The sequence below is a fragment of the Helianthus annuus genome, chromosome 8, assembly GCF_002127325.2.
Source record: "Helianthus annuus cultivar XRQ/B chromosome 8, HanXRQr2.0-SUNRISE, whole genome shotgun sequence".
NCBI lineage: Eukaryota > Viridiplantae > Streptophyta > Magnoliopsida > Asterales > Asteraceae > Helianthus > Helianthus annuus.
In genome coordinates, this window is record NC_035440.2 from 110,595,290 (window position 1) to 110,609,667 (window position 14,378).

Sequence of the window (14,378 nt, forward strand, 5' to 3'; positions counted from 1 at the left end):
CAGTGTGTTGAGACGGGCTGAAAAGTTCAAACAAATTACTAGCAGAGATGATTTTCGTGAAGCTCATGTTTCTCCTTTAGGTTTTGATAAATCTAAAGTTACATGTTTCCGTTGCAGGGAAAGGGGGCATTTCAAGAAGGAGTGCATAAATCAAGAAGCAAGTGGAGCTCAAAATCCCTTCCGAAACAATGATTATCACAAAAAGGCGATTTATCATCAAATCACACCGCAACAACAAGCACCGCATCAGGCACAAACTGCACATGGGAGAGGTGTGATTGAAGATTCAAAAAGAGCGTGTCTAGTTAATCAGGGCAAATATGATAAGTTTAGCTGGGATAAATATCTTCCAACGAACAACAAAGTGTGTTTGGCAGAACAAGATGATGAAAAATTGGCTGAAGGTTTTTGTTGGGACAATTTTTGCCCAGATCAAGAATACATGGCCAAAGAGATGTCCAAAGACACTTCAAATGTTAAAGCTTTCATTGCAAATGCCTACGATCTGAAATGGGCAGAAAAGTGCAGAAAAGTCATGGAAGCTGCAGAAGAAAAACGGAGAAAGATTGAAGAAGAAGATGAAGAAGAAGAGAAAGGTTAAAAGCAGAAGCTGAAGCTGAAAGAAAGAAAAGAAATGAGTTTTTCCAATCAAACAGAACAGTCAAAGTTGTACCTGAATTTGAAGTCAAAGTTGATGCAGAACCTGTCAAAGTGTCTGAAAAGTGCATGAACTGTGATTCTTTAATCAAGCAGAACAATGAGTTGTTACACAACATAAACAGATTGAAAGAATCATATGATACAATGAACAGAGAGATCAACAAGTACACTGATTCAAACTGTGAACAAGTTGTAGCTATGAATACACTCAAAGGAGCATATATCAGACAGCTTGATAATGTCAACTTTCACATAAAGAAGTGTGCTGAGCTGGAATTAAAGCTGGAATCACAAAGAATCGAAACTGAAAGAGTCAACAAGTTATTAGAAAGTTACTCATGTTCTACTTTTGTTGTTGACAGGATCTATCCGATTGTGGAGGAACTGAAGACATTTGAAGAAGCAAAGACTTTAGAAGAAAAGAAATCTGTGACAGAAGACGAAGATGAAGTGAAGATTTCTAGTAAGAAACCAAGTGTGGTCTACAATAGATGTCCGCCCCCGGTCGAAAATGGATATTCACCTCGAAATCCAAATTCCGAAAGAGTCAAAAAGGCAATTAACTTACAATGGGATTCTGGGCCATCAGATAACTTGCCAGAAACATTGATGTCACATACACGTCGTCTGACACTGATCATGAGTCAAAGTTGATAAAAAGTGTGGTCGATCAGGTGTTGGATAAAGATGACATAGAGGAGTCAAAACCGGAGTCCAAACCAGAGTCAAAGTCTGAGTCTGATACGTCAAAGCCGACAATCAAAAGGACAAACGGGTTTATGATAAAGAGTTTTTGCTATCAAAATCTAATTTGAATGATTAATCATTCAAAGCAGCATATACTTTGAAAGATTCTGACAAATTATATTCTGATGAAGCTTTTCCAATAAGAAGTGTCAGATTTGAAATGATTCAAAAGGTATTCAAAATTACAGAAATTAATATTTCTGAAATAAAAGATCTAAATCTTATCGGAAAACCTAAAAATACACTTCAAGAGACCAACAAAGAATTAACAAGAAAATGGGTTACAATTGTGGTTATAGTTTCCAAAAGAAACCAAACCATAATCGTAATTTCAAAAAGAAAGGTCTTGGTTTTAATCAACCGAAAAATTATAAAAATGAAAAAGTTTATAAACCAAACATTGTGTTTGTTTTAGGAAAAACATCAGAGTTCGAGAAAGAACAAGTATTTAGAATGCAGACGAATCAAGAATTCCTTTCCAAGAAGCAAGAAGAGTTGAAGAAGAATGTTGTTCAAAAGAAGATTGAAAAGAGAACCTGTTTTCAGTGCAAGACTGCTGGTCATGTTGCTAGGAATTGTCCGAAGACATTCAAACCAAAACAGGAAGTCTCTGGTAAACTGAAAGAGAAAGTTGTGGAGAAAACTGAACTTTCAACTCGAAAATTTACAGGCTTTGAAAATTCAACCTTTGAGGTGGGAGAATGTTCAAAGAATGTTTTAAAAGGAAAAGAAAATTTGAAAAATCAAAAATGGGTTGTGAAAGGTTCAGGTAACGGTTCTGGTGATGAATCTGATTCCACAAAATCAAAGGAGCCACGTGTTGAAAGAAAGGTTGAAAGATCAGTTCCAACTATGAATGATGAAAATTTTCCACCTTTGTGTGCTGAAAATTTTATGAAGAAAGTTGGAAAAGTAGAAATTTCAAATCAATTTTATTTTGACAAGAAGAAATTTGATGTTGAAAAGACGTTCAACGGAAATGTGAAACACATTTTTGGCAAAATGGTCAATGGTAAGGCCAAAAGTGTCAAAGAATTTTATGCTTCTAAAAGACGTGTTCACAAGTCTGTTGAAAGAAAAGATAAAGAAGAAGATGTTGTTACACCCAAGGAAGGTCAGGCTTGGGTGGATATATTTTTCAAAGAATAGAAACCTGACTTGCCGGAGCTCCCAAGTTGGTAATCGTGGAGCATGAATCGGCATCATTCTTTATCATGTTTAAAAAATTTTGTTTTTTGAAAAGCAGGAATTGCCGGAACTCCCAGGTTTGTAAGCGTGGAGTAGGAATCGGCACCTTGAGAATTCAACCAACAGATGGTAATTGGTTGAAAAACAGGTTTGAAATGTTTGGTTTGTAATCTTTCAAGTGGTCCAATCATTGATTCTACAAGTGGTTAATCAAGGTCATTAAGTTGAACTTGATTTAACTATCATTTAAAAGATTGGTAAACAATGTGATGAAATGACCCCCAAACCTACAAATGGTTGATATACAAACTTATTTTCTGGAAAAACCATTCTGATTAAAACAAACTTAAGTGTTTTGAGATCTTAATGGGAAAATAGTTTGTTGTGAGGGGGAGTTCTGATTGTTTATGCCAAGCGGATGGAGAATTGAGGCAATTCGATATCAGTTGTCATGTTCTGTATAGTTTGTTTTCAATTTCTTTAAATGTTTTTGAATTTTAGGGGGAGTAAGAAATTTTCAGAATTTTCAGAAAATCCAAAAACATTAGAAAATATGAAAAAGCCAAAAACATGATAAATCTAAAATGAGTTTTGGTTGCATAAAAGATGAAATGATAGTACATCAGTGGACTATCACAGCACGCTAAAGAATTGTAAAGTCAAAATGTGATAAACAATCTTACTTTGGATGTGTCAGTAGGTTTTTACACATTTAGTAAACTGTAACGAGATATAAAACTAAATACAAACTTGCTTATTCTGTGGATAACAAATTCTTGGATATATAGGTAACCCCTGAAATCTTGTTTGAAAGGTCACGTATTCTGAGATACTAGGTCTTTATGCTCAGTGATATCTGGGGTATTATCTCGGGACTTCTGCTATATGGAAATACTAACCTAGTCCCCAGATAATACTTTCTGCAAATGCTTTGAAATATAAGCTCGCCCTCAGCAAGTTGATGAAACAATAAAATTGATAGTCACTGCAGTTGTAACGAAAAAATCCTCTAAAGGGGACACACCAAAAGTCGAAGCCGTCATCTCTCTGCGTATATGGAAGTATCGACCTGAGCTCTCACGGCCCTCGCATTTTAACCCCTTTACAGATATCATCTGTGGTATACTCACCTGTAAGACTGAATATTGGGATCTGTATACGGGAGTATATTCAAGTGATGGGACACACGAATAAGTCTAAGTAATTAAGACACTAATTGCGTATCTCGAAACAGTTGAAATTTGTGTGAAAATTTAAGTGGACAAACATACTGACAATCTAGGTGAATTGTTTAGAACTTAAAATGAAATTAAGCTTAACGATGTTAGGGATTGGTCTCAAAAACTGATATGATCCTCTTGCACGAACTTACAAAAATATTGTCTGTAAATATTTTGTTTCTACATTTACTTTCTTTCAGAAAATCCAAAAAGAGTTTAGTGTGTTTTAGCATAATTTTTGTTAAAATTCAAAAAGATTTTAGACAGCTGGTATTGAAAAGCTGATTTCCGAAATTCCAAGTGCTAAACATGAAGAACAGGTTTGGGGGAGAGTGAATGAAAGTGTTGGATTTACAAGTGGTGTGTAAGGAACAAATCATTACTTTTTGACACAGTTTCTAAATTTTAAAAGTTTTTAGTTTTTGAGAAACTTATGTGTTGGGTAGAGATTGTGCAGGTAAATTTGTGCCAGGTGATGATCCTGAACCAGATGAGAGCCTGATCACGATCTTAGAATGAATGAGAGAACTCCAGACTAGGATCCCAGCAGATTGAAAAGGGGAGTCTGAAGACAATGTTGATAAAGCAGTAAGAGTCAGTATTGATCCTGGAACTGCATTAGAGAGAGAGAGAGAGAGAATGAGGATTCTTGCAATGACAAATACTTCAGAGGAAGAATGAAGACTGTAAAGACTGAAGGTTGACAACCGAAGACTCGACACTGAAGACTCCGTCAACATCTGAGGGGGGATTCTGTTAGTGCAGCACATCTGTCGACTACGTCTTGTATCGAGTCTTGCGTAGAATAGACTAGAACTGGGCACGCGAATCAAGAATATGTCTAAGCATGTGATTCCGCTCCAAATGACAAATGTGTCATTTGGAGCGAAACCCTGTTATGCTGATTTCGCCCAAGAATGTCCTATAATGCTGATTTCGCTCATAGCTGTAAACTTCTTGATTTCGCTCCTGTGGACATCATGTTAGAGCGAAATCAGAATGTTATATATAGGGGTATGTAGAAGCGAAATCAGAAGAGTAGTTCTAGGTGTTGTCTTCCGGTAAGCCACGAAGTGCTGCCGAAGTGTTGTCAGAACGTGTAATTGCATTATTGATCAATACAACAACAGTTTAAAGTGAATACGGCTGAAATTGCACCAAGACATTAGCTTCCGCCTCTTGTTTTGGATAGGAATTCTTCTGATCGACTCAAACAGGGCCGAAAACGATCCTACATCTTACCAAACCATTCCCTTAACCCCCGACCAGGTAGCCAACATATCTCCATATAGACCGTGGAGATATGAATGGTGAAAATCTTTTATTTTATATAGACAGTAAAATAATGCCAAGACACCACGGACAAATGATAAGGAAGATTCACCTTCAACATAAGAAACTAGTTATTAAAGTCATTAATACATAACCAAATAAAAAGTGCGAAAAGATTAAAAATAAAAAGTATTACACTAGACACTTGTCTTCACCAAGTGATGTAAGAGACTTAGGCAAACATGGCCTTTGATTGTCAAGAACTCTTATAATCAACCTTGGATCCCGAGACTACTCACACACTCTATGATGGATGATGGTGGTGAATGTGGGTTGTGATGGTGGTGGTGGTGGGTGGGTGAAGTGTGAGAGAGGTGGTTTGCCAAGGGATGGTTTGCAAATGAGCCAAGCACCCCTATTTATAGTCTGCATAGAAGCCCGGACACGGCCCCGTGTCCACCCATCTTCTCTTTCTTCAATAATTGCAGTTTATCTGCATTAGTTGACCACGCCCCCGTGTCCGCTGGGCACGACCCCGTGTGCAGAAGCGTATCTGTACTATCAAGATTTCCCTAGATTCTGTGAATCTTAGAGTTGACCACGGCCCCGTGTCTGCTGGACACGCCCCCGTGGTGGGTGATAGAAGCTTCTACAACTGTCTTTTCTGCAGACACTTGGGCACGCCCCCGTGCTCATTGAGCACGGGGCGTGTTCAGCCTTCTGTTCTCTTATTTTTGCTTGGGAGGATGCTGTCGAGGGGTCGGGCATGCAACGTTTATTCCTTTTCTTGTATTTATGTTAGATTTAGCTGCCTTTTTGCTTCTTTTGTTCATTTGAGCTCATTTAATCCTGAAAATACAAAAGGAAGACAAAAACACACTTTTTCCAACATTAGTACTAAAAAAGGGTTAGTTTTATGCCACATTTGATGTAATTTATATGTTGCATTTTGCGCACATCAAAAAGCATGAAAAAAGCTTACAAGAGGTCCAATGCTTGAAGATAGAACAAGAAAACAAGAAGAAATGAGCCTTCAACCAGAAGGGATAGCTCCTATTGTGCAGAAGATGAAGAAAACTCAGATTGTGCAAGTTGTGAAATGAAAATGGATGGGTATTTGTAGATTTTCCACAACCGTTAGGATCGTTTCTCATAATTTGAGCTTCAATCTGAACCATCCAAGTGTAACCCCTTGATTTAGAATACTAGGGGAGTCTAAACCAGCTCAAGGTTTGTTAAAACCATGTTCAAAACCAAGAATTAAGCTGTTGTTTGCTGAAAAACTGTTTTTGCTGTTCTGGGGAGCTCTCGCGCCCTGCGTAGGCTGAGGCCTACTCGATCGCGGCCCGCGAGCGATGGTGGTTTCAGCAACAGTTTTGATATTTGCAGTTTCAGTCCCTGCATGTGTATAAGGCCATTTCTGACTCGTTTAAGCTCCGTTAAGCCATTTTCAAGGCTCTACAATGATGCCAAAGTATAGGGGACATGAAATATGCTTGAAAACATCTCAGATGTCGGTTCGTTTGGTCGTACGGTCGCGTTATTCGGTTAATTACGAAACACGAACGGACGCGAAAAACGATTCAAATTATATGATGAATGGAATTTTAACATAACAATCACTAAAATAAAATATTTTAATGATTAAAAAAATTTTTGGATGTCCGGATATGTTCAGAACGTAAGATATGCGCGTAAATGCAAACTTATGCACTTTTTGACGCTTTTAGTCCCTATTGATCAAATAAGTTTATTTTAGCATACCGAACCCCTTAAAGCCTAATTTCTAAGCAATGTAAAGGATATTTAGGTTATGTTTAGCTTATGATCAAGTTTCGAAATGTTCGTTACTATACGAATCGGCATAGTTTCGCAGTTTGTCGCAAATAGTCCCTGCGATCGAATAAACTTGTTTTTTCCATACCAAACCCTTCAAAACTTATTTCTAAGTTATGTAAAGGTTATTTAAGGTATTTTAAGCATATGTTGATGTTCCGGAGTGTTTGTCGCGTTAAACTGATTACGTTTACGCATCAGTTTGCGTATAACTTTCCAGAAAGCGATATAGAGTTTGAAATCGAACAAAAATCAAAACGTGCAAAATTTCAAACATAAATAAACAAATATTGGGATCAAATCACATTGTTTTATTGATAAATGAATTGTTTAAACTTTATACAATGATTACAAGCACAGATGTCACAGTTTGCTGTTTGGATTTCCAGGATGAAGACATACAGGGCTAAGAAACTAGCCAAGAAGCATGTAAAAGGGGACTATGTTGAACAGTATACACTGTTGCAGGAATATGCTAATGAATTGATCCAAAAAATCCAGGTACTATAATAAAAATTGAGGTTGAAGCAGGTCCAGATCCAGGGAAAAATACTGTCTCAGGCACAGTCATGAGAATATGAAAGTGAGCTTTAAAGGTGATATATACAAGGAAATGTTGTGGAAGTGTGTTGACGCAACAATAATTCCAGAATTTACACTTGCTATGGATGAATTGAAGGCTTTCAACAAGAAAGCCCACGTGTGGTTGTCAAAGATTCCACCATTACATTGGTCAAGGTCACACTTTTCAGGTATATAATTCAGTGAATATGTATGTTTTTAATGCATGTATTGATTTATTGCAATTTGATCACAGGAAGGGTTATTTCTGACATACTTCTTAACAACATGTGTGAGGTTTACAATGGAAAGATTGTGGAAGGAAAGGACAAGCCCATCATTTCTGCACTTGAATACATAAGGGAGTATCTTATGCGGATGATTGTGACTGTGTTGAAGTTGATAGAGAAAAGTGAAGGGTTACTGACACCAAAAGCAACAGAAGTTTTGATAGGATCAAGCAGGATACAACTCACTACCATGTTCAGTGGAATGGAGGGGATTACTACCAGGTCAGTGGAAAACCGAACAGTGCTCGCGTGGTGAACTTAGCTACAAGGACTTGTACGTGTAGAGGCTGGGAAATAACAGGTAACAAACATACTTATTAAGTGTTGCTGACAAACATACTTATTGAATGTTGGTACCAATGCAGGTATTCCATGCAGACATGTTGTGGCTACATTATGGGAGAAGGCTGCTACTAGTGGAAGGATGGGTGATTTAGAGAGTTGGGTTCATCCATTTTACACCATGGAGAGGTGGAAGCTGGTGTATTCTTTCAAGGTTAATCCAATTAATGGCCGTACTTTATGGACAAATATTCAACTTGCTACAATTATTGTACCTCCAAAGCACCATACACAAGTAGGAAGACCAAAGAAGTTAAGGAAAAGATCTGTAGTTGAACTTGAAGAGTTGACCCAATCTGGTAGGCTATCCAAAAGGCACAGTAAGGTTGCATGCACAAAATGTAAGAAAACAGGGCATAATTCTAGGACATGCAAAGGTCAAGGTCAAGCGGGTAATGGTGCAAAAGTTGGGAAAGGTTGAAATGCAGGGAAAAGTGGAAAGTAGGGAAGGTTGGGAAATCTGGGAAGGGTGGAAAATGACCAAACACTGTGATGTCTGCTGCTTATTTTGTACTTTGAACAACATGTTGGCTGCAACCTATCTTTTGAACTTGTGCTAATTTCTTTTGAACTTGTTATTATGTTGTCTTTTGAACAAGTAAGATATGGTATGGTATGGTATGTAAGTGATATATCTATGTTATCTTATGGTCGTTTTGAAGTTAAGGTCAGATTGTAGTGATGTTATGGTCGTTTTGAAGTTTTGGTCGTTTTGCACGCGCACAATACAAATACACTTCTTTTACACTTACACAATTGATTAATACAAAAGTTCCACATTTCATTAGCACTTTAAACCTACACATTACATCTGTTGCATTACACAAAAAGCCTACACCTACTACTAATAGATACACTAAGACACCATCACATACATAGCAAAACAAACCCAGCTAATAACCAAATACATTTTGAATTTTCTTGAATTAGCTTCAGACTCTCGCAGTTTGCCTTCAAGTAACCAGTTTGAATGTTCCAGATTTATATTCGCTTGTTCCAGGTTCTACTTATCTACTTCCAAGTTGTTCTTAGACCTAAGCAATCCAGGTAGGATATAGACACACCTTTCTTGATCGTACCATCCAATAAAAGCACAAGTTGAGCCCTAATATACAAAAAAGCAACATTTCAGAAGACTAGTTATAAAGGCACCATGGGTATTCGATATTATATGGAGCGGACAACCATAAAAACGACGACCAGGATTCTTACTTGTCCATGAAGTCTGAATTACGGCCTTTTTTCCACAATGGCAGAAAACTATGATCGATTGCAAGATGAAGAACTGAATTCGTGAATTTGATCCCTAATTCTATAGTGTGTTGTAACCCTAATTTAATGACAGAGACGAATTGAGGGTTTGTGAGGGTTATAAAGGGGGGAAATAGAAAGGGTTAAGGGAAAAAGACCATTGTACCCTCATGTGCATTGCACGTGACAAGAATTAACTGAGATTTCTAACCAGGTTTGGCCTAAAGGATATAACATGCAAGATTTTGGAAGGTTAAGGACACTGCCTGTAAACTTTTGGCCAAAAGGACAGCGTCTGCAATTTGATGTAAACATAAAGGACAAAACTTGTAATTTACTCTAAAATAATACATTAAATACAACGGAAAAGTGGTGTGCTTTTCAACACATCATGTTTCAACATTTTGCTTATGATTTAGTTTGTGACTAGTTGTGTTATACCATCTGAAACTTATATCAATTGTCTTGTATTTGTATTGAATTCATGAATTGTCGAGTGAGTTATGAAATTCGATTTTGTGAAATGAATATATGCATTTATACTTTGCTATAGGTTAGGGTTCACATGTTCTTGGTAACGAAGTGCATTTATGTCCGTTCTTTATGACATTGATAGCCATCGACACCTAAGCCACGTAACACTAAACTTGTTAATAATCAAGTACAACTAAATTAAGTCTAAAATGTTTAGGAACCCTAGGTCTTGCAATTTCGAACCAGGTGTGAACCTTATTCCAAACTATCATTTTCAATCAAATAAGCAAGTTTTTTTGATTTCGTAATCAAACAATCGTTTTCGCAGTTAGTAGTAATTTGTTGGTTAAATCCAACATTCTTTCAAACCATTCAAACAAACAACAATTATAAAATAGCAAGCTTCAAAAGTTGTTCCAAAATCAGTAATCACCTGAATCTTGACACAGACCACGAACTCTTCGTGGTTCGACACCCTGAATGCCACTAACTATTTGTTTGAGGTAATTTGGAATTTATAAACGCATCTTTGACCGGATCGCGACACTCCGATCACTTTTCACTGTTAAAGGTTTAATAATATTGTGCTTTTTGTTCGAAGACAACCTCCGTTGGAGCTTCGTTTATTCAGTTGAGGTATTATGTAGACAATTACCAAAATATAATATTTGTTGAAATTGGCGATTGTACGATCGATGGCCGCTGATGTTCGGTGGGAACATGTTGGCGAAGGTTGTCAGATAAGCCGGCGAAGATATCATTTGGAGGTCCGTCAATGGCGTATTTGGTCTTTTTTAATAATAAAAGTACAAAGGCAATTTCACCAAAGTTAAACGAAAGTTAGTGGCAGGAATCATCTATTTTATCCGTTGACCAGAAGAATTAAAGTTATAGTTTTTCATATTTAGAGACTAAATTCATAAAACATGTAAATCATATGGACTATCCGTGTAATAAAGTTAGTGAATTATTTTAAAAGTTGGAATCTTTACGACCCTTGCTAATGGATGTCAAATCAAACCATCACATGAGAGTAAGCATAGATTAAACTCACCGAGGATGATCCAACAAAACTAATCCAACAATGAATAAGGAATTAGACAATTAGTATCAATCCTCTAGCAACTTGCTGAGGGTTTGGTGTTTTGTTTTAATAAAACCTTGGTTGTTAAAAAAACGTGTAAGGAATTAGACAATTAGTATCAAGTTCCTTATTAGCATGTTGACAATCGATATATTGAAGCAACCAATAGTGTTATGCCACGTGGCGTAGAACACTATTCCTAACCATGTCTAATTAATAGATTTATATTATTATTATTATTATTATTATTATTATTATTATTATTATTATTATTATTATTATTATTATTATTATTATTATTATTATTATTACTAGATTTATAATTTTTTTTTTTTAACGGCAAATTTGGATCACTGACGGACCACTGGAGTATCATCGTACCACCAGCAGAACCACCCGATCATATCCATCTCCACTAGGCATAATGCCTATACACCAATTCAGGAGGAAACCCAATAAATATGAGAAAAACCTCCTTGTGAGAATCGAACCCAGGACCTATTGGTCCAAAGTCTTAACTCACCCCCAAGATACCACTAGGCTATAAAGCCATGGGTATTACTAGATTTATAATGTTAGTTTAAAAAATGAATGAAAGTACAAAAAGAAGGAATTATTCTATACGAATAACAACTTTACAAATAGCCTTATTTAAGTGCACAAAAACGTCATCATTTAGCATATTTTCTCTTGTGATGTTGGGATTGTTCTAATGTATTTGGTTCTTCAAGACAACATCTAAAGTCCCAAAGCTACATACCACAAGTAAAGTTTTCATTATCAACTTTAGCTAGAAAAAGCTAGAAAAAATGGGTCACATGATTTATATATCAAATAATAACAATACTATTTTAGCAGGATTTATAAAAGGAAAAAAGGCCAGTGAGTTGACTCGACATGGACTTGCAACAAAAGTTACCCAGTTACACAGCGTCACATGGACTACTTTTGAAGCGATATAAACTTGTACATTGTACTTGTTAGAGGCGACCAAAGTTGGTTGGGCAATGAGTTCAGGTCAAACAAGGAATTAGACAATTAGTATCAATCCTCTAGCAACTTGCTAAGGGTTTGGTGTTTTGTTTTAATAAAATTTTGACTATTCCAAAAAAAAAAACGTGTAAGGAATTAGACAATTAGTATCAAGTTCCTTATTAGCATGTTGACAATTGATATATTGAAGCAACCAATAGTGTTATGCCATGTGGCGCAGTACACTATTCCTAACCATGTCTAATTAATAGATTATATTATTATTATATTTACTATATACTAAAACAAATGGTCGGTGGATAACACCACTAAAAGACAAAAAGTTACCCTAACTTTATAAATTAAAAAAGTCACCTTAAACTTTCTAAATTGACAAAAACAACCCTTAGGCTTTAGAAAACTTTGTAAAAACTTTATAAATTATCATTTTTTACCTCTTTAAGTTCTAACTTCCCAAATTTACCCCATATATTTTTATTCTTTAGCTTAAAGTTATAGACTATTTTCTCACGTGATTATTTTTATATATGTGTCGGTATAAATTGACATTTCGAAGTTATTTTTTTTTAAACGAGTAGGGTCATATGCGTCTTCATACTTATTTTATGTACATATTTTGTTTGTCTACATTTTGACATTTTAATGTACGTGTCGGTATAAATGTAACGTTTCAACGTAAACGATATGAATTCATGTTTCGACATATAATATGCTTTTATGCTTATGTTTTTGTTGGTCTACGTTTTGACGTAAACTGTGTTTGGAAACAAGTCAGGTCAAATATAATACGTATTCGTTATACGGTATAAATTTGAGTTACCGTACATTTTGACGCAGCTAAGTCTTGATGCAATGGTGGTAAGGGTGATGTTGTGGTTAGGTGGAACCCTTACTAAACGAACCAACTCAGGTTCAATTTCGTTTATTTTATACGTCGAAACAACTAAGGCGTCGCTGCTGCAACGCGCAGCTTATGGCAACCATCTAGTAAATATTAAAATGAAAGGTCGGTGACACATCACGACAAAAGCATGCATATATATGACTTGAGCAAAAGTTGCCGTACGCCCACTGACCAAAACAATTTTGTTATGTACTTTTGACAAAAGACCCTTCACTTCCAAGTATATTACAATAATACCCCTTCATTTCTCTGAAGTTTGATTTTTTCATTTACACATTTCAATTAATATCAATAAATGATAATAATCAAATCAATTAAATATGCTATCTTTGTTATTATTTAACTTAAATTTTAATTTACGATCAAGATATAGTCTTTTTTATATTATCTATATCTAATAACATTAAAGTCACGATCGTAACGTGTTTAACAAAGTCAAAAACACGTAATATCACGTACGGACACCACACGTTAATGTCTTCATCATACACTGTAACCGAAATGAATATATAGGTTACATTGAGTTACATATGGTTAACGCATCACATAATGCGTCGTGTCGCTAGCTATACATATTCAAATTAAAATTTGTTGAAAGGTTCCTTTGACAAAAAAAAAATGATTCTTAGATTATCGACACGTTGACCCGTAACTTTTGATATTTAACAACTTTGGCCCCTCATTTATCTCTACTTGATAACTTCAGACCTCATCTTTTCTAACACTTTAATTTTTTTGATTAAATCACTTAACGACTTTACACTACAACATGTGAGACATTATACTCCTTTTATCTATGTCTAATCACATTAATGTCACTAACATCACGTGTGTAATAACGTCAAAATCGCGTTACATCACACGTGGGCACATCATCTTCTCTAACGCTTCAATTCTTTTGATTAAATTACTTTTACGACTTTACACTGCAACGTGCGATACATTATACTCCTTTTTACCTAACCACGTTAATGTTACTAACGTAACGTGTGTGATAAAGTAAAAAACGTGTCACATCACGCGTGGGCACCACATGTTAATGTCATCATTGTAACGCGTGTAACGAAGTGATAAACGTGATGTTGCCGCCGCAACGCGCGGCATGGGTAAAATCTAGTTATTATTATTATTATTATTATTATTATTATTATTATTATTATTATTATTATTATTATTAGAGTTAATTACATAGTTAGTCCCTGTGGTTTGCACAAAATAACATACTTAGGTACTAATAGTTTAGAATCACATTCTAGGGTATTAACTTTTCATTTTGTAACGTTTGAAGGTATTAACGTTATTTGTAGGCTTAAAATCACATTCTATTAGTACCTAAATATGTTATTTTGTGCAAACCATAGGGACTAACTATGTTAATACCCTAGAAGTTAATACATCCAAACGTTACAAAATGAAAAGTTAATACCCTAGAAGGTGATTTTAAACTATTAGTACTTAAGGATGTTATTTTGTGCAAACCACAAGAACTAACTATGTAATTAACTCTTATTATTATTATATAATAATTGATAGATTTATAATGTTAGTTTAGAAAA

At 35.6% G+C, this 14,378-nt stretch overlaps 1 protein-coding gene across 1 annotated transcript; it reads left to right on the forward strand.

Annotated features, from left to right (window-relative positions):
- The first annotated feature begins 804 nt into the window (after positions 1-804).
- On the forward strand, positions 805-8,537 carry LOC110870516. The gene is made up of 6 exons (XM_022119693.1): positions 805-980; positions 1,023-1,140; positions 7,284-7,424; positions 7,534-7,675; positions 7,741-7,996; positions 8,153-8,537. The coding sequence occupies exons 1-6, from the start codon at positions 805-807 to the stop codon at positions 8,535-8,537; spliced, it is 1,218 nt and encodes a 405-aa protein (XP_021975385.1).
- The last annotated feature ends 5,841 nt before the right edge of the window (positions 8,538-14,378 follow it).

Excerpts from the sequence above, each read along its gene's own strand:
- LOC110870516 (XM_022119693.1), top strand. The coding sequence starts at position 805 with ATGAACAGAGAGATCAACAAGTACACTGATTCAAACTGTGAACAAGTT. Across the intron at positions 1,141-7,283 it reads CTAGTAAGAAACCAAGTGTG|ATGTCACAGTTTGCTGTTTG; the intron begins GTCTACAATAGA and ends TTACAAGCACAG. Across the intron at positions 7,676-7,740 it reads GTCAAGGTCACACTTTTCAG|GAAGGGTTATTTCTGACATA; the intron begins GTATATAATTCA and ends ATTTGATCACAG.